This window comes from Carassius auratus, unplaced genomic scaffold (genome assembly GCF_003368295.1).
Source record: "Carassius auratus strain Wakin unplaced genomic scaffold, ASM336829v1 scaf_tig00216164, whole genome shotgun sequence".
Classification (NCBI taxonomy): Eukaryota; Metazoa; Chordata; class Actinopteri; order Cypriniformes; family Cyprinidae; genus Carassius; species Carassius auratus.
Genome location: NW_020528437.1, coordinates 274267 through 295073, shown reverse-complemented (window position 1 = coordinate 295073; position 20807 = coordinate 274267). Strand labels below are relative to the sequence as shown.

At 38.7% G+C, this 20807-nt stretch overlaps 1 protein-coding gene across 1 annotated transcript; it reads right to left on the bottom strand.

The window, feature by feature from the left end:
* Positions 1 to 393: 393 nt before the first annotated feature.
* On the bottom strand, positions 394 to 19611 carry LOC113097266 (gastrula zinc finger protein XlCGF8.2DB-like). The gene is made up of 3 exons (XM_026262492.1): positions 19569 to 19611; positions 18844 to 18986; positions 394 to 2611 (listed from the first exon to the last, which is right to left on the bottom strand). Exons 2-3 carry the CDS (start codon positions 18923 to 18925, stop codon positions 1563 to 1565), a joined length of 1131 nt encoding a protein of 376 aa, XP_026118277.1. The 5' UTR covers positions 18926 to 18986; positions 19569 to 19611; the 3' UTR covers positions 394 to 1562.
* Between the last annotated feature and the right edge of the window lie 1196 nt (positions 19612 to 20807).

Below are 20807 nucleotides of genomic sequence, written 5' to 3'. Positions count from 1 at the left end.
TTACGAGTCAATGAAATGTCTGATCTTTAGCTACAAGCTTTACTTTTAGTAACTAAATTCATCATAATGATAGGATAATGTTTTCATGGCCAGAGAATATTTTTCCTTGAATTATAAGAAGTGATAACTTTATTGAAAATTTATAAGTTAATCTTACGGCCGTTTGCTGGACAAACCACTGTTTAATTTGCAGTAATTTACAGTAAGAGATATCACTATAATTGATATGAAGAATGGAATATTGACATATTAATGAGTAATTGATATATGCAATTGAGCTATTTTTCATCTTCAATAATTTTATATATGAGATATATATATTTACCATATTCCTGAAAAATTATTCTAATTCCCTATATATCATTTGAATTAATTATTATGTACAACCCAGTGCGGCTACAGTGGCGTGAATTCTCATGTGGACTTCTAAGGTTTCCATGTTGAGTGAAACACTCTAAATGCCTTTTATTTCAAAGATACTACAAAAAATTGTGCACGCACAGCTTAATGACTTTTTAGCTGGGAATAACATCTGCCATAGATTCCAGTCAGGTTTTAGAGTTGGTTATAGTACAGAATCTGCTCTTTTGAGGGTGTCTAATGATTTCCTACGAGGTGTTGATTCTGGAAACCGCATTGTCTTGATGTTGTTAGATCTTACAGCAGCATTTGATACAGTTGATCATAACATTCTCACTGATCGTGTTAGGGATCAGGTTGGTATTCAGGGCTTAGTCCTGAAATGGTTCTCTTCCTTTTTGAAGGATAGGACTCTTTCAGTCAGTTTAGGGGATTATTTTTCTTCCATTGCCCCCCTTGTGTGTGGGGTTCCACAGGGCTCAATACTGGGACCAATTTTATTTTCCCTTTATATGCTCCCTCTAGGTTCTATTTTTGAAATATTTGGGATTCAATATCATCTTTATGCAGATGATTTTCAAATTTATGTACCACTAAAACATGGGCATAAAAGTGCCATTCAGTCTCTTCATGCATGTTTGGCAGAAGTTAAGTGCTGGCTTGCAAATAACTTTCTACAATTAAACGAGGATAAGACTGAGCTCATTTTATTTGGAAATAATGGGTGTGTGGATGATGACTGCTTGGGGTTGTTTCCAGGGAAAAAACTGTCTAGTGTGAGGAACCTTGGATTCATTTTTGACTCTGAGCTTAAATCTTAGCAGCAAATTAATGCTGTTGTTAAGAATAGTTTCTTCCATCTTAGATTAATATCTAAATTGAAATCTATTCTTACTTTTAATGATATGGAGAAAGTTGTTCACGCCTTTGTGTCTTCATGTTTGGATTATTGTAATGTATTGTATCTCGGTGTGAGTCAGGCTTCTCTCTCTCGTTTGCAGCTCGTTCAGAACTCAGCTGCCAGACTTTTAACGGGTAGTTGTTGAAAGTGCTTTATAAATAAAGTTGAGTTGAGCTGAGTTGAGTAAATGCTGTTGCCAGGTGTAAGGCTTCTATTCTGTGTGAATTAATGTGTGCCAGTTTAAGTTTCCTTTTTGAGTGAAACTACATCTACACTTTGTTGGCATGAGTAAGACTTTTCTCTATGTCCAAGTTCCTTTATGACTGAAACTTTTTCCACACTGCTGGCAAGTGAAGGGTCTCTCTCCAGTGTGTATTCTCATGTGGACTTTAAGGTTTGCATGCGGAGCAAAACTTTTTCCACAGTGTGAGCAGGTGTAGGGCTTTTCTCTAGTGTGAATTTTTATATGCCTGTCGAGACTTCCTTTATAAGCGAAACTTTTTCCACAGTGTTGGCAACTGAAAGGGGTCTCCCCAATGTGAATTCTCATGTGGTGGCTAAGGGTTCCTTGATGACAGAAACTTTTTCCACACTGTTGGCAGGTGTAAGGCTTTTCTCCAGTGTGAACTTTTATATGCCTGTCAAGACATCCTTTATAAGTGAAACTTTTTCCACAGTGTTGGCAACTGAAAGGAGTCTCCCCAATGTGAATTTTCATGTGGTGGTTAAGGCTTCCTTGATGACGGTAACTTTTTCCACACTGTTGGCAGGTGTAAGGCTTCTCTCCTGTGGGAATTCTCAAGTGGTGGCTAAGGTTTCCTTGATGACAGAAACTTTTTCCACACTGTGGGCAGGTGTAAGGCTTCTCTCCTGTGTGAATTCTCTTGTGGTGGGTAAGGTTTACTTGATAACTGAAACTTTTTCCACATTGTTGACAGGTGTAAGGCTTTTCTCCAGTGTGAACTTTTATATGCCTGTCAAGACTTACTTTATAAGTGAAACGTTTTCCACATTGTTGGCAGGTGTACGGCTTTTCTCCAGTATGAATTTTTATATGCCTGTAAAGACTTACTTTAAGAGTGAAACTTTTCCCACAATGTTGGCATCTGAAAGGGGTTTCCTTAATGTGGACTTTAAGGTTTCCTTGTTGATTATTACTCTTTCCAGACCGAAGGCAAGTGAAATCACTTCTAGTTTTTCCAGTCTTTTGAGCTTTTTTTAGTGTGGAAATCTTTTCAGCATGTGAACACCTAAAATATTTGTTTCCAGCTGTGAAATCATGCTGATTCTCGTATTGATCTTTCTCTTCAATGTCATTGAGTACTTCTTTCTCTTTTTTCAACACCAGGTCTAAGGTAAAAAAACAAACAAAAGTTATCCCCAGTTTAATGCCACAATACAACAAACATCAAAACATTTAGGTAATGCATAAAAATCAACAACGTGTAGAGTATGCTTGATCCTGCACCAGAGGTGTCCAAACCTGCTCTGAAGGACCACTGTCCTACTTGTCCCAATAAACCTGCCAGAAACTCTCAACTCAGGCCCTTGAAACCCCCTTTCCTTCAGAGTCTAGCTCCAACCCTAATGATCAAACACACCTGAACATGCTAATCAAGGTCTTCTGTATTATTTGAAAGCTGAAGAGTAGAAAGCTCTATTTGAACGCTTGAGTTTGCAGAAAAGTGGACATTGAGGGCTAGAGTTTAATTATTTATTTAACCAGGAAAGAGGACTCACTGAGATAAAAATCTCTTTTACAGGTGTGTCCTGGCCAAGATAGGCAGCTGAGTTTACATAGACAATTTTACATTGAAGTTACAACACACAAACATAAACAAACATCATTTCATAGATATAAAAACATGCATCTGATTAGAAACATTTACACACCATTAAATTACTCTGATGATTGTGTAATAAATATTTGAAGTGACCACAAGATACTAAATTTTTTAACTTTATAGGGCAATTTCTGTTTAATGAGACCGCAAAGTTAAGAGGGCAAATAACCCAATATAGCTTTGTAAATCAAGAGATAACAATGCTTTTGCCTTCTGATATTCAACGGCGACCAACCAACCATTTTGTATAGGTCACAATGGTGTGTTGAAAATCTACAGCCAGCTATAAATCTAAGAGCACCATGGTACAGAGCATCCAAAGAAACAAGAAGATAAGAGGGCACATGCTGATACACTACATCCCCGTAGTCAAGAACTGTTAAAAAGCTAGCAGATACTAGTTTCTTCCTCGCATTAAATGAAAAACATGACTTATATAATAAAATCCACATTTTTCTTAAGTTTTTGCCTCAGATGTTTGATATGTGAACCAAAAACGTAATGTATTATCGATAATAATACCAAGGTATTTGTACTCTGATACTGATGTATTTAGACTACCCTGAAAAGTCAGAAGAGAAATTGAATTTTCAGCAGAAATTTGCTGAGTTCGACAATAACATACATTTAGTTTTTTTCTCATTTAAGACCAGCTTCAAGGCACAAAACATTTTTTGGATTATATCGAAAGCAGACTGTAAAAAGGCTACAGATTGTTGCTTAGAGGGAGCTGAACAATATATAATAGTGTCATCAGCGTAAAAATGGAACCTTGTATTTTCAATATTAAAATCTAAACAATTTATATATATGGTGAACAATAGTGGTCCTAGCACAGATCCTTGAGGGACTCCCCTAACGACCTCTAATGGATCTGACCGTATACCTTCCATCTGGACACATTGGGATCTTCCCCTTAATAAGAACTAAACCACAAGATAACATTTTCTGATAGTCCTACTGATCGAAGCCTTTTTAGTAACATGTCATGCTCCTCAGTATCGAAGGCCTTTGATAAGTCGAAAAAAAGACATGCACAGTGTTTCTTGTCATCTAAGGACTCCACTATATCATTCAAAACTTTTAAAACAGCTGTAGACGTACTGTATCCTTCACGGAAACCGGATTGGTTAGTAGACAGAATATTATGAGTATATAAATACTTTGTCAATTGCAACTAATTTTTCCAAGATTTTCGAGATAGTACACAGTTTAGATATAGGTCTATAATTGTCCATTAAAGAAGGATCACCCCCTTTGGACAAAGGAACGACGAATGCTGACTTCCAGATCATTGGAATTTTGTTTGTTAATAAAGAAAGGTTAAACAAATACGTCAGTGAGGGTGAAATAAGATCAGCCGCTAATTTTAAAAACAATGGAGCAATATCGTCAGGACCTGGCGATTTATTTACATCCAGTTCCTTTAAAGCAGAACAGACGTCAGAGCAAGTAATTTGTTCAAAAGCAAACTCATTTTGCCATAGATTACGTTCTGCTTCAAGAAAATCTCAATTAGAATGTATATAACTATTTGTTTGAATTAAAGACCCTGATTCTATAAAATTTGTATTAAAACTATTAAGCATTTGCTTTTTATCTACGATTTTAATAGAATCTTTAATAATACTGGAAGGAAGGTCTAAGAGCTTAATATCCCCCCAAAACTTCCTAGAGTTTGTTGAATTATCAAGGAAATAATCTGATTTAGCCTTTCTGGTCGCCACCGTGCATTTATTTCGAAGCTGTCTAAAGTGCAGCCTATCAGAACTTTGATTTGTTTGTCTAGCCTTAGCCCATGCAGCATCACGTTCTTGAATGAGATCACGTAATGCAATCGAAAACCACGGATTATCACGACATTTAACTCTAGTTTTTTTATGGGTGCGTGCTTATTAATAATTAGCATAAAATTGTCATAAAAATATTCCCATGCGCAATCAACATACGGTATTAGAATAATTTTGTTCCAATCAATTTGAACAAGATCGTATAAGAATGCTTGTTCATAGAAATATTTCATGAAACGTCTCGTAATAATTTTTGGATTTTGCTGAGTTAACTTCATGTTTCTAACTACTGCACCAAAACAGTGGTCACTAATATCATTGGCAAATACAGAAACTGACGAGTATTTATGTGGGACATTTGTAATAAGATCTATTAATGTAGATTTTTCCATAGATTTCGAGTTAGGCCTAGTTGGTGAATCTACTAATTGAAAAAGATTTAGATTATCACAAAGCACTTTTAATTGATCGGATATTGTATGCATCCAATTTAAGTTAAAATCACCTAATAAGACCAGTTCTTTATAATTTAAAGAAGCCAACAAATTCATTACTAAATGCAAAGTACAACTAGTTGCCCGACGGAGGTCTGTAACAACCAGCTATGGTGAGCTGCACATTATTAGACACAGATAAATTTAGAGCCAATAATTCATATTGCTTAGCTATGGAAGTTGAAAGTAGTAATGTCGTCTCAAAATGTTCTTTGACATAAATTGCCACCCCTCCACCCCTTTTTGATCTATCAGCTCTAAAACCCTTGTATCCAGAAATACTAATTTCTTTGTCTGAGATCGATTTATTTAACCAAGATTCAGATATAACTATGACATACGCATTTGTATTTCTTGCCCAAATATATACCATATCTAATTTTGGCAACAGACTATGAACATTTAGATGAATAAAACCCAGTCCTGACCTGGATTTTAGTTCAGTCGGAGTAGTAAAATTTGAAGCAGCATAAGGTCCTGGGTTAGACAATACATTCCCAGACATTAATAACAATAAAACTATTAGGCACCTTCGTTTGACTAGATTACTCACTCTAATTCTAAAAATCAGCCGACAATTATAAATATTAATAATACAATAATTCTCTTCCCTGGTTAAAGCACATCTTGTAAGATCAAAATACATAGTATTTAAGGGATACAACAACCGATAATATTGTTCAGAGGAGACAATGTTAGTAGACAGTCCATAGAGAGTCAAATTTGTTTTTAAATTTACAGATGAATTGCACAACAATGGTAGAGCACCAGAAAAATACCCATGGCCGCTGATGTAAACTTGGTACGGTGTCCAACAAAAAGAGCTCAGAAAGAGTACACATCCAACGGTTACACACCACATTTTTCACCGAGTAATCTATAGCCACAGGGTCCATGTAATTCCGTACAAGTGCAAGTGGAAGCACGTACCGAAACTCCTTTGTACTTGAGCAGGTTCACCAACCAACGCCCAAATTGCGGGACCGAGCAACCAGTTCTCAGGACTCAGATCGTTCCAAAAATGAAAGCAAATGCTGCTCTCCTTCGTGCACGTGCTGTTTCACAAGTGGCTGCAACTACGAAGCTGTTTTTCCGCTGTCAAGCCCGTGGATGCAAGGTTGACAAACTCCTTTGCGCATGACCAGGATCCCCAGCACACCGTCGAAAAAAGCCAAGTTGCAAAATAAAACAGCCAATTCTAGATGAAGATAGGGAACAGTACCAATAAAGCAACAGCAAAACAAGCCTTTGTTAAAAATGTGAATGTGAAGTGAAGTGACATTCAGCCAAGTATGGTGACCCATACTCGAAATTGTGCTCTGCATTTAACCCATCCGAAATGCACACACACAGAGCAGTGAACACACACACACTGTGAACACACACCCGAAGCAGTGTTCATCATTTATGCTGCGGCGCCCGGGGAGCAGTTGGGGGTTCGATGCCTTGCTCAAGGACACCTAAGTCGTGGTATTGAAGGTGGAGAGAGAGCTGTTCATGCACTCCCCCCACCCACAATTCCTGCCGGCCCGGGACTAGAACTCACAACCCTTCGATTGGGAGTCCAACCCTCTAACCATTAGGCCACGACTTCCCCAGGCCTCGAGTCCGAAGTTTACAAAGACGTCTAAGGATAGACCACTGTTCTCCTTCACATGCGGGCTGCTTTCCCTCGCTGCCAGGCCCATAGAATTTGTGCTGAGTCCCAAGCACACGTTGGTCAACCGAAATGTACTATAATAAAAACGTTTGCGGAGGTTGAAATAATTTGTTTGTTGTATCTGTAGTCCATTCAAACATTTAAAACAGAAAATATAAAACATACAATAATAAAGAACGAAGAATAAAAACAGACGCTGATAAACGCAGACGCTGATAAACTAACAAGCTGCCATCTTGGAGTGATGGCCTCTGAGGTGGTCATGCTGCTCTTTCTTTAGGCAGCCCTCTACATTGTGAGTAAATCACTCGCATGTGCAACTAAAACTTAACTCTGGGCGACTAAATGATGTCTTATATTAACCAATGACTAATAAATTCTTGGATTTTACTTGCTAGTGTGTGAGTTGGAGGCTAAGTATAAGTTTAGCACAGATATATTTTTACTCGCTGAACATTCAGACGGAGTGCTTCAGAGTTTCATTCTCAGTCAAGCGATCTGTGATATTTCTCAGTTTCTCAATGGATGTGCAGAATACCTTTATTTGACATACCGTGAACTGCAGTTTATCGGCGCACGACTTGCCGTCGCTTTGGTTGAGAGAAGAGAGAGCGAGAATATATTTTTTGTTGTATTTTCCAGTCAAAATATGGGGTTCCTATGGATTTTTTCAGCTTTTAAGAACTGCGGCTTTCTTTGGTAGTGGGCAGACCTAATGCACAAATGGCAATCTCATTTTCTGGTGCTCACCTATTATCGTCTCTGTTTTGATTTCAGTGAATCAGTTCGAGCAAACGTACACAATCTGATTAATATTCATGAATCCAGCAGCTCCTTAGGCGTTTTGTACTGTTATTATTAGTAGAACTTGTATCATCATCATCATCATCATCATCATCTTATCAGTATTATTGACTCTCAACTAATCCCCATCAACCTATAGGATACGACACCTTCCTAATCATCCATATATGGTCCTTCAGTATTTTTAGCAGTTTTCACATTGCTCAGTGGCTAATTAAATGGCGATTTCAGCAGGCAAAACACTATCATCACTTGGAATTGGGAATTTAGTAAATGGAATTTGTTTCCCCAATGGACTCAACTCCGATGAATTCACCACATTTATCATTAAGCTGCCTGATTCGGAAATGATCGAGTTAGCACTACTTCATGCATCACTACATTATTGAAATGGACTCCACGAGTTATGTGACTGACTCAAGAACAAGTTCAGATGAGAACTTCATACCCAGTTGATATCAAGATATCAAGCATTCATGTGACAGCTGCTGTTTCACTCTTTCGAACAAGCTACGTTCCTTCTCCTAACCCTAACTTCTCAGGTTATTGGGGACATGCATGGTTATCTGCGCTGCTTAAACTGTTAGAAATTGATATAATTTCCAAAATCAGAATAAGCTTTATTGCTATGTGTGTTTACACATACGAGAAATTTGCTTTCGTGACATAAGCTTCCGCAGTGCAACAGAATGACAGCAACAGAACAACAAACACGTAATAAAATAATAAAAAGTATGAATAAGTAGGTAAGGAATATTTATATACAAACTGACAATTGTATGTGCAGGTATATAACAATAGACAGTTTTGTATGTACAGGTATATTATGTGCAAATTTGAAGTGTAGACGAAGTATGTGGGTGAGATAAATAAGTTTATGTGTATATAAATATAAAGTGTAGTGTAGTGTGTTCCACAGTTATTTTCAAGTGTTCATGAGATGGATTGCAAGAGGGAAGAAACTGGTCCTGTGTCTGGTTGTTCTGGTGCTCAGAGCTCTGTAGCGTAGACCAGATGGCAGCGGTTCAGAGAGGGAGTGTGCTGGATGTGAGGGGTCCAGAGTGATTTTGCCAGCCCTTCTAGGGCCTGTACCATGATGGTAGCTGAACAAATTCAGAGTTACAGGATTAGTTTTGAGTTGACAAAACCAAACCTCTCCAATCCGGCTTTGTTGGTACCATGATGCTGTTCATCAACTTTCTTTGTCAATTCAGGCTTTGATCCTGAGTTTGTGGAGCGTGTGCACAGGAATGTGTGACATCACTGGCGAACAGCCAATCACGAGCCTTGCAACACAAAGCAAGATTGATTTACTTCTCGTGAGAGACCCAGCAAGATTCAAAACTAAAGGTTAAAGGTTTTGCTAAAGGTTAAGAGATTGAAGATTATGACAAATTTAAATGTCATATGAAAAATGAAGGAGGACTAATAAAATAAATGATCTTGCTCCATCAGTGTAGTCACAAGTGGAACTTGTTAACTTAGTTTATACATTTGAAAATATATAGTGATAGAGACTTGAACATGTAAGGTCAGATTTGTATTTTTTAAAATAGTTCAATCTTTTGATACTACAGCTTATTTATATTACATTATATCTATACATTAATATTTATTTAAAATAAGTTATAATAACTGTTAAACTAAAACTGCTTGTGTGTAAGAGATAAATAATAATATGAATCACAATAATTATATAAATCATAAAATGACTTCGATATTATCATTAAAGCCAGACTTCTATTTTTTTTTTTTTTTAAGCATAAGTGACCTTTAATTTGGAGCAAGATAAACTGGAGTGACTTTGTGTCAGACATGTGTCACTTCTCTCACATCTGATTGGTTCACCTTCAGTCTGAGATCTCTAACCCAGAACATAATCTGCCCCGGAGCAGGTTAGCCGTGCAGCGTAAGATACCATGGCAACAAACACCGAGTAAAGCCGAGCTACTTTCATAGTACCTAAAACCCAGAGTTGACGGAAACTAAGCTGAAACATAGCTGACTAGCCACCTAATCCAGCTTCATGGTACAGGCCCCTGCTCACTCTGGATAAGTACAGTTCTTGAATAGATGGGAGGGTTGAACCGATGATTCGCTCAGCAGTCCGGACTACCCTCTGTAGTCTTCTGAGGTCAGATTTAGAAGCTGAGCTGAACCAGACAGTTACTGAAGTGCAGAGGATGGATTCAGTGATGGTGGAGTAGAACTGTTTCAGCAGCTCCTGTGGCAGGTTAAACTTCCTCAGATGGTGAAGGAAGTACAACCTCTGCTGGGCCTTTTTCACAATGGAGTCAATGTGAATGTCCCACTTCAGGTCCTGAGAGATAGTGGTGCCCAGGAACCTGAATGACTCCACTGCAGTCACAGTGCTGTTCATGATGGTGAGTGGGGGGAGTGCAGGGGGGTTTCTCCTGAAGTCCACGATCATCTCCACTGTTTTGAGCGTGTTAAGCTCCAGGTTGTTGAGACTGCACCAGACAGCCAGCTCTTTTACCTCCTGTCTGTAAGCAGACTCGTCACCGTCCTGAATGAGGCCGATGAGTGTGGTGTCGTCTGCAAACTTCAGGAGCTTGACAGAGGGGTCCTTAGATGTGCAATCGTTGGTGTACAGGGAGAAGAGCAGTGGGGAGAGAACGCAGCCCTGGGGAGCTCCGGTGCTGATTGTACGGGTGCTGGATGTGTATTTTCCCAGCCTCACTAGCTGCTGCCTGTCTGTCAGGAAGCTGTTGATCCACTGACAGACGGAGGTGGGCACGGAGAGCTGATTTAGTTTGGGCAGGAGGAGGTTTGGGATGATCATGTTGAAGGCCGAGCTGAAGTCCACAAACAGGATCCTCACATAAGTCCTCGGTCTGTCTAGGTGTTGCAGATCATAATGCAGTCCAATGTTTACTGCATCGTCCACAGACCTGTTTGCTCTGTAGGCAAACTGAAGAGGATCCAGCAAGGGCCCAGTGATGTCCTTCAGGTGGCCCAGCACCAGTTTTTCAAATGACTTCATGACTACAGACATTAGAGCCACAGGCCTGTAGTCATTTAGTCCTGTAATTTTGGGTTTCTTAGGGATGGGGATGATGGTGGAACGTTTGAAGCATGAAGGGACTTCGCACAGCTCCAGCGATCTGTTGAAGATCTGTGTGAAGATGGGGGCCAGCTGGTCAGCACAGGATTGGTGTAACACAATCTGGGCCTGGTGCTTTTTTCCTTTTCTGCTTCCAGAAGACCTGGCGCACCGCATCCTCGCTGATCTGAATTGCAGGTGTGGGGGAGAGGGGGGATGCAGGAGGTGTGAATGGTGAGAGTGCTTGATTGGAGAGGTGTTCAGGATGGGTTGCAGGAGCTGTTAATGGTGTGAACGGTAGTTTGGAGAGGCACTCAGGGCTGGTTGCAGGAGTTGTGAATGGTGTGAATGGTTTTGTGGGGAGGCGTTCAGGGCAGGTGATGGGTGTTCTTTCAAACCTGCAGTAAAACTCGTTCAGATCGTCTGCCAGTTGTTGATTCTCTACAGTGCTGGGGGGTGGTGTCTTGTAATTGGTGATCTTCTTTAGACTTTTCCACACTGATGCGGAGTCGTTGGAAGTGAACTGAGTCCTTATTTTTTCTGAATAATTCCTCTTTGCCACTTTGATCTCCTTTTCCAATGTGTATTTAGCCTGTTTATACAAGACACTGTCCCCCTTCACGTAAGCATCTTCTTTGGCCTGACGGAGCTGTCTGAGTTTTGCAGTGAACCACGGTTTGTCATTATTGTAAATTAGTTGAGTCTTTGTAGGAATACACATATCCTCACAGAAACTGATATATGATGTTACGGTCTCTGTGAGTTCATCCAGATCGGTGGCAGCAGCTTCAAAAACACTCCAATCAGTGAGGTCAAAACAAGATTGTAAATCCTGCTCTGCTTCATTAGTCCATCTTTTTACTGTCCTTACTACAGGTTTAGCTGATTTTAGTTTCTGCCTGTAGGATGGTATAAGATGAACCAGAAGGTGATCATAACGTCCCAAAGCTGCTCGTGGAACAGAGTGAAATGCATCCTTTATTGTGGTGTAACAGTGATCCAATATATTACTGTCTCTTGTGGGACATGTAACATGCTGTCTGTATTTTGGCAGTTCACGGGAGAGATTGGCTTTATTAAAGTCCCCCAGAATGATTAAAACAGAGTCCGGGCGTTGTTGTTCTGTCTCTGTGATCTGATCAGCGAGTTTCTGTAAAGCTGAGCTCACATGCGCTTGCGGAGGGATGTAAACACTGACCAGAATGAACGAGTGAAACTCCCGCGGCGAATAGAATGGCTGGCAGTTAATGAAGAGTGTTTTTAGATCTGAACAGCATGTCTTCTTTAACACTATTGTCCTTGTTCCCCATTGATTCTGCGTCGCGATCCGCTCTGAACAGCTGAAAGCCCGGCAGATGGAGCACGCTGTCTGGAATGGCGTCGTTTAACCAAGCTTCCGTGAAACACAGAGCAGAGGAGTGTGAGAAATCCTTATTTGTCCGGGACCTGTTCTGACTGCTGAAAGGATTATTGGTGCTCCCCTGCCCACCCTTCAAGAACTGTATACATCCAGAGTGAGGAAAAGGGCTCAGAAAATCACTCTGGATCCCTCACATCCAAGTCACCCCATCTTTGAACTTTTGCCATCTGGCCGGCGTCTCAGAGCCGCAAACACCAGAACAGCAAGGCACAAAAACAGTTTCTTCCCCCAGGCAATCTACCTCATGATTAGTTAAATGTTCCCTACTTATGCTTATGCAATAAAAATTTGGAATATCCTTATATTTATTTGTTATCCCTCCATCCTAGTACATCCCTGGATCTTACTCAATCCTATTCCATTATCATTTATAGCACAATTGTTTATACACTTATTTATATGACATTTGTTTTTTTATTTTATTTATTTGTTTTTTCTGTGTGTTGTTGTATCTGTGTACTGGAAGCTTATGTGACTAAAACAAATTCCTTGTATGCGCAAGCATACTTGGCAATAAAGCTCTTTCTGATTCTGAGAGCAGAAGGAGTTTGTCTGTTTTGTTGGGTAGAGAGCGGAGATTTGTCAGATGGATTCTAGGCAACAGTGCTCGAAATACGCATTTTCTGAGTTTCACAAGCGCCCCAGCTCTCTTTCCCCATCTTCGTGTCCTGAAGCGCGTGATCAGCGCAGCTGCTCCGCCGACAAAAATGTCCAGCAAAACATTAGAATAGTCAAAAACCGGAGATATATCTGGAGGTGTGTGGTGCCGAATGTCCAGCAATTTGTCCCTGGTGAAACTGATTGCAGGAATATAACTAAAGACAGGACAAACTAACAAAAACACAACAGCAACAACAACTGCAGTGCACGTCACGGAGGCAGCCATCCTGTATCGGCACCAGCAGAATAATTACCATACATTTTTACAATGCAGGATTTTTACAATACATTTTACAACAACGCATTGTATTCATGTTTTTATTGTAAATGCAAATGCATCATAGGAAACTAAGGGACAGTTCTATAATATTATTGTAGCCACCACATAGCACTTGTGGGATAGCATTCAAATGGGTACTTTCCCAGCTAATAGAATTTTGTTATAAGAACATTCTCCAAATATTCAGTGTTGGTTCTGGGAACATACAAAATGTCCAGTTTTCTTGACGTTAGAGGAATGTTTTTAAAAGGTATGATGTTCCTCAATTGTTCTTTCAACTTTATTTTGATTTAAAATTCAACATTCTAGAAACGTTGATTTGTAACATTCCAAGAACGTTAGTAGAATGTTATTTAAAGGTTATCATGATGTTCCTGAAACATTCATTCATTCAAACACCTGCTGTGAACAAGCTCTGAAAGAAAGAGACATAAGAACACAAACTACAACTTTCTTCAGACACAGCCTTAGATGAACGGAAGATAAAAGTCTCTCAAGATCTGATTAAAAAAACATAACAAACAGCATTACCAGCTTCAATTATTACTAACCAGATTGACTTTATTTCTGTCACACGTCTACAGAAGTTCGTATTGAGAATTTACAGAGGTTTAGATGTTGACGTCTTATTGAAAATGTTTTGTTTGAGATCACCATCAAGGAGATCAGTGTTTGATTCAGTTGGGCTTTTGAGCCTCGACTTTTGTTGTGTTGCTTGTTTTGCAGCAATTGCAGCTGTTTTCAGAAAACATTTCTGCGCTGATAATGCAGATCAACAAGACTGCTTTAATAACAGACAAATAACTGCATTTAAGAGATTTAAATAACTTACATAAAAAATAATAATCTGAAACACTGTGTTTCATATGTTTATGTTTAGGAGTGTATAAATATTGTCCTTGTTAACTTTTTGTTTAAAACATGTTTTGTGTTAATTATACACTCACATCAACATTTGGTGTATGAAACATAACAATGGTGACATACTTCATGCCAACATACAAACACAGTCATGGCTGCCAGCATGCATTGCTGCAATTATTATATTTTTTTTTTAATATGTCACCATTGTTGAGGATTGTATGACAGCAATACAAAACACAGTATTTTATTGTAATAATGCTACTATAAATCACAGTACTTTATTGTATATATATATATATATATATATATATATATATATATATATATATATATATATATATAATCCTGTCTATCACTTGATGTAAATTCATGGCAATTAGTTGCCAGAAATTTCCTGTAAAACTACAATAAATTTTTACCAGTGTAGGCTTGTTTTTCCGGGCAGCTATGGAGTTTCACAAGCTTTTTGTGTTTTTTTTCAAGGTCCATTCTGACACTGGATTTGCACATCGCTTGATACTGAAAGATTGGGCAGTCCCAGTGATAAAAGATCCCCGTCATGACTAGGAGCTGTAAACTGCATCAAAGGTGGGGTAAGCGATTTTTCAAAAACGCTTTAGAAAACTGATTAGGGCCGAGTAGGAAAACAAACTTGTATCTCAGCAGTAAGGGGCGTGCATTAGCCGAGCCGAGCTACAGAAAGATAGAGATGAAGGATAAAAACAAAAGAGGAAAACTTCTGCAAACCAAAAGAAGGCTTAAGGCAAGAAGTAGGACCCGTGTAAATATTGGATCAGCTTTCCAGCACTGGAGAGAACTCAATGAGCGGAAAGGCCTGCAATCGAACGCCAAGATGTGGGCTACCGCTTTCCATAACCGAATCTCAAAATATACATCTTCCCTAAGGGATTGTGGTCTGGGTGGTAAGATTCGCTCCCTTACCAATGATTTATTACACACTCGCTTACCAAATGGCCAGATTGTTTCACGAGAGTGGCTTCTATACTCCCCATCAACAGGACAGGTTTTCTCGTCCAAACGACATGCCTTTATAGATGGATTTAGTGACTGGAAACTAGAGGACGACCGATATATTGGTTTTGCCAATTAATCTGCATTGATAGTTATTGGTTATCAGCAAAAATCCACGCAGATAGTTTTCCAGGTTGCGTCTGTTGCTGAAGCCGCTAAGAAGGGTCTGTTTTCATTATACAGTGCGAGAGCGGCCTCTAGTGGCTGGAATCACTGACAGCACCTGCTATTTGTGTAGACACGTGACGCTTCACACTGAACAGAACGATAATCTTCAGACCACGATTTAAATGCAGCCGACAGAAAATCCTGCTGCGCCACAGCACGCCATTCAAAGTTTTCCAATAAATTACATTATATTCACCCCGAATCATTGTTAATGTACATATTGAATTGTATATTGACATTTTCATCGTTTGTCTTTCTGTGGCTCTAATAAAGTCTGTATGTTTAATTTAGAGCTTTATGTTATTATAGCTAGTTCAATCGTATGTGTCCTCCAGAAGTTTGCGCTCTGCAAGTGAACAACGCCTTGTGGTGCCATCCCAAAGAGGTTCATAATCACTCTCAAGGACCTTTTCCTGGACTGTGCCCAGCTGTTGGAATGACCTCCCAATCTCAATTCGTACAGCTGAGTCAATGTAATGTAAATATAATATAGATCGCTCTTTCCTTTTGCTCCGTTTTTTTTTAACGCTGAACTTCAAACTTAACTGTGCCTCATTGTTCATTCTTGAAGTAAATTTGTGTCTGTTTGGTGATTAAATGAACTGTTTTAGACCGCTGCTGGAGTTTTCCAGGGTGTGATACCGGTGAGTTCTCCTAGACTCAGCGCTGCTCTTTTATTTTGATTAGATAATCATTAAGTGTTCAAAAATAGAAGCAGTTAAAGTGTGAGAGTATACGTTGTGCTGTAAACACATGAACAACATCTCCAGAAGTGCTCTGAGAGAGCTTTCATGAGATTCTGACCATTTGATTTGAGTAAAACTAGACTCATATCACATACACAGAACTGTAAAAGTATTCACGGCAACCCGTCAAAATAAAAGTCCGGTCTATTTTTCAGTAGAAGGTACATAACCTACTACTACTACTACTACTACTACTACTACTACTACTAAAATGAAACAAACATTATTTTTTAAGGAATAATCACACAACATTTCTTCCATGTTTTAATTTTAATAGTAAATCCCTTTTGTTTGACAAAAAAAAGTTTGCTTAATTTTCAGTAATTAAAAGATAAATGAAATTAATGTTTCATGCCTTGATTTGATAACCAGAAAATGTTAAATACACAACACTGAATTTTTGAGAGGGAAAAAATCATAAAGCTTCTTTAAGAAGAAAAAAAAACAATTATCAATTAAGTTGTTTTATTCATTTATATAATTAGACATGCTAAAAATATAAATATGGTGAGGAAAATAATTAAACATTTAATCGGGCCCTGAATGTATTTTTGTTAAACCTTTTATTAAATTGATGTGAAAATGTATTAGTTTCATGGTTTTAATTAATCAGACTTGCTTTTTGATTAATAAACTTTAACTATTAAAACGGAGTGCAGAAAAATTAAAACAAAAAAACTGAATCCAGAAAATAAATCAAACAGAAATAACAGAATTTGGAAAAAAATAAAACTGAATTTGTGGTAATTTCTAAATTTACTATTGCTATTATTATTATTATTATTATTACTACTACTACTAGTATGATTCAGTACTGTTTTTTTATTTTAAATAAAGCACTATTTTAGTTTTTGTTCAGTATCCATTTTAAAAACTATCGGTTAATTAATCGATATCGGCCAGTGTGGTTCAACCTAGCTATCGGTATCGGCAAAATCATGTGATGGAACGATTCATAGGTTTCCAGCACTTTTCAGGTCACACGGGTGAGAGTTTGTGTGATTGCATCATTAAAATGGTAAATGACCTTGGCTTGGACATGCCAATCGTATGATAACGTGAGTAATATGTCTGGCAGGTACAATGGCACACTTAACACACTTAACACAGATAAATGTGCTGATCCATTACATACCTTGTGCTGCTCACTCATTGAATTTAGCAGGTGTAAACAGTGTACACAGCAGCCCAGAGGTCATACAGTAGGCATCTTTAGTTTGTTACAGTCATTGTATTCATTCTGTTCGGCCTCTACTCGCCGATGGGGAACAGTATTCGCAAAGACAAACTTAACACTTAAACATTTGTCTGATACTCGGTGGAGCTCTAAGGCAGATTCAGCCAAATCTCTTTGGAAAAATGACTTTAGTATAAGAGAGGCCTTAAACAGTATAGCTGAAGATGAGAGTGAAAGAAGGGAAACAAACAACGAAGCATCGGGACTACGGGCAATGATGGACAAACTAGAAACTGAATTTATGGTGCCGTTCTGGAATACTATATTTGAACGATTCCACGCGACGAGTGTGTGTCCGTGAAAAAGTGATATGGCCCTTCTGACAGCGGTGCGACTGCTTGAATCATTGCATGAGTTTGTATCAGCTCAGCGCGAGCTATTTGAACATGTTGAGAGGAGCGCTTTAAGTGTGCCTGGTGTATGCCAGTCTTATAAGCATGAGGAACACCGAATCAAGAAAAGAACAACTTTTGCTGACGAGACCACAGCTGGTGATGTGGGTCCTAGTGGAAGCCACACATTTAAAGTTACCAATGACAATCCTGTCAGTTGCTTTGATCACAGACTGGATGCCTATAAACACATCAATAGTCTCTTTGCAGAATCTGACAGCAACATTACTACAGGAGCCCATAACCTTTCTTCTGCTGACCCTGATGACTTGAACAGCTGTCTTGCTGATGAGCTGATTCAGTTCAGATCTTTCATTTCAATGGAGCCGGACAGATCACCATCAAAGACGATGAAAACAGTTATAGATTATGGACTGCCGTTGGTTTTCCCCAATGTGTGTGTTGCCCTTAAGATATTTCTCACCCTGTCAGTCAGCAACTGTGAAGAAGTACGTTCATTTGCTCTCATGGCAAGAGAAAAAATATGAACTTAGAAGCGAAATGTGTCAAGACGTCTCAATTGTTTGTCTTTAATGGACATTGAATGCGATCTTGTGAGGGAACTGGATTTTGATGATGTTGTGTTGCGGTTTTCTCCGAGGAAATCAACAAAGACATCCCTCAGCTAAGGTAAAACCAACTTTTTTATTAAGTGAACTGCTTTTGGGGATTGATATTGCTTGTTTTCGTAATGCATGGACTTTTAAATGCACGTCTGCTAAATGCAGAAATATAAATGCTAATTATCCACGGACTGTTCCCCTGTAATATGATCAGGAGAGATCGGAAACTTTTTTAGATATTAATTAATACTAGTGAAATACAAATAAATTAGTTATTAAATCAAGTGCCGTCTCAAGTCAGACAACATTTCTACCCAGCATGCACTGCATGAAGTCAGACTGCGATCGGTTTGTGCGGCGCTGCATGAAGTCGAACGCACCTTTTGTCTCGTCATGTGATCTCCACATGTCTGTACACATGCTTCGACACGCTCCATGTCAAATAAAACCACCTTAATTACGATGCTCATATAACACTCTTCAAAAATATCTTTCATTTCTGTAGAGCTGGACATTTGAATATGGATCAAACGGCTGGGTTTAGTTTAGAGAATAAAAACAGACCTGTTTGTTCCTCAGGATCTTGTTTCAGACTGAACACTTCTTCAATCCTGATGTCTTCACTCTCCTCTTTAACAAACGCCATCTTTATCAGTGTGTCACGTCTATCTCAGTCACTACAGCAGGAGTTTTTTGGACACTCAGTTCTGTTTAAGATGAGAGTAACAGAAAGAGAAATAAACCCAGTCTCTGGGTGCATCTCAATCAGCTCTAGTTCAGTATTCAGTGCACTGATGAGGGAGTCAGTCAGAGTGAGAGCTCATGGACATAAACGAGGACTATAGAATACCCAAGACATGTCACTTGTATAGTTTTGAATGGGGAAAATGCAATGCTGAATCGCAGGAAGCCCCGCCTTCTGAATGAAGGAGCCAATCGCTAATCGGTAAAGTCCAGGCGGCAAGGAAGTCGACCGGAAGTTGAAGTCAGCAGGGTGCTGCCATCTTGTAGCAGAACTTCACTTGCGTTAGCATTCCCATTGACTCCTATTCATTTTGGAATAACTTTACATCTGAGGCGTTTAAAGACTCCGTTTGTCCATCATTTATTCTAAAGATACACGACAATGTATAAAGGGCTCCATTACCTTCTATGTTACATTATGGCCCCGTATAAACAGTTTTTGTAAAAAATAGGCTAACAATTGCGTCATAACCACTCGGCTCTCTGTCGCATTACCGTACAGACAAGAGACAATACTATACAAAATAATTAATCAGAATACTTACTCCTGCTCACTCACGACAAAGAACTCCCCGCTCAAGCTCGCCGTCTCTGCAAGATTAACGATGACAGTTTGCACGCACAGCTACTAGAAGATTTACATCTGTCAGACAGGTTGCTGACGTCGTCAAGCTTAGTTTGAGTCTGCGTGTCAGAAACAGAAGTGCTAAAAAACGCTAAAAATGGGCTTTAATTGTCTCAATTGAGTTCCAATGGGGTCGCTGTGTCCATTTATTTTACTGTCTATGGTAAAGTCAGCACTACAGCTACCGTTAGAAGCGTTGCGGTTGCTATAGAAACAGTTAGCATTCCGAGACTGCGCATGCGCACTGGCTGATCTAGCCTGAATAAGCTTTTATAATGCTATTTGAGCAAAATAAACCCCATTTATGACACAGTTGTTATCAGATGTCTTTGGTAAATACAAATATGAAATTTAATCGCAAGTGCTGGCAGCCCGAGATGGCAGCTGAGTGACATGACTTGTCTTAAAAGGACCTGATTACACACTCAAATCATTCATAAAATAACACAGCTTATAATGAAAGTTCACATTTAGGTAGTTATTATGTATATTAGTTAACTAATGATAATGATTTGCTGATCGCATTTAATAGACTACACTAAATGAAAATATTTTATCTTGGCAAGTTTGTGTCAAATTAAACGGTTTTGACTAGCATGTGACGTCAGAGACTAATTTTGTGAATAATTTGATTCATTCATTTGAGTAAAAAAAAAAAGCTCAGTTTCTCCATGAATACATGATAAACTGATTGACTGATACACGGAATGAGATGAGACTCACATTTTGTGTTTACATTACTCGTGTGTGGATGCGCTTTACTCACACACATATCGTTAATAACTTTTACATAAAACATTAATATGTTTCAGTAAATATTAAACAATTAAAACTTTAAAGTTGAACAGTTTCTAGACATGAAATGCATGAAACATAAACCTTTCTTGAGTCGAATAATAACAGATGCAGGAGCGCGGCGCATCATCATGACGTCACACCACCACGCCAAAAGAAAAGTCCTGCTCACACGATAGTGTCTATGCATAGAAATGTACATAGAACATGATATAAAAAAGAAATTCAGAATGTAATGTATTATTGAAACATATAATGTATATAGTCAATTATGTGCTGAAAATGTTAGGAAACTACATAAGATTAAAATGCAAATGTGACAAATGTAATAAACAGAAAAAAACGAGTGTATGAGTTCATAGAG

Coding starts and splice junctions, on each gene's coding strand:
- LOC113097266 (XM_026262492.1), bottom strand. CDS start 18,925: ATGGCGTTTGTTAAAGAGGAGAGTGAAGACATCAGGATTGAAGAAGTG. Junction 2,612..18,843: donor AGATCCTGAGGAACAAACAG/GTCTGTTTTTAT, acceptor TTTTTACCTTAG/ACCTGGTGTTGAAAAAAGAG.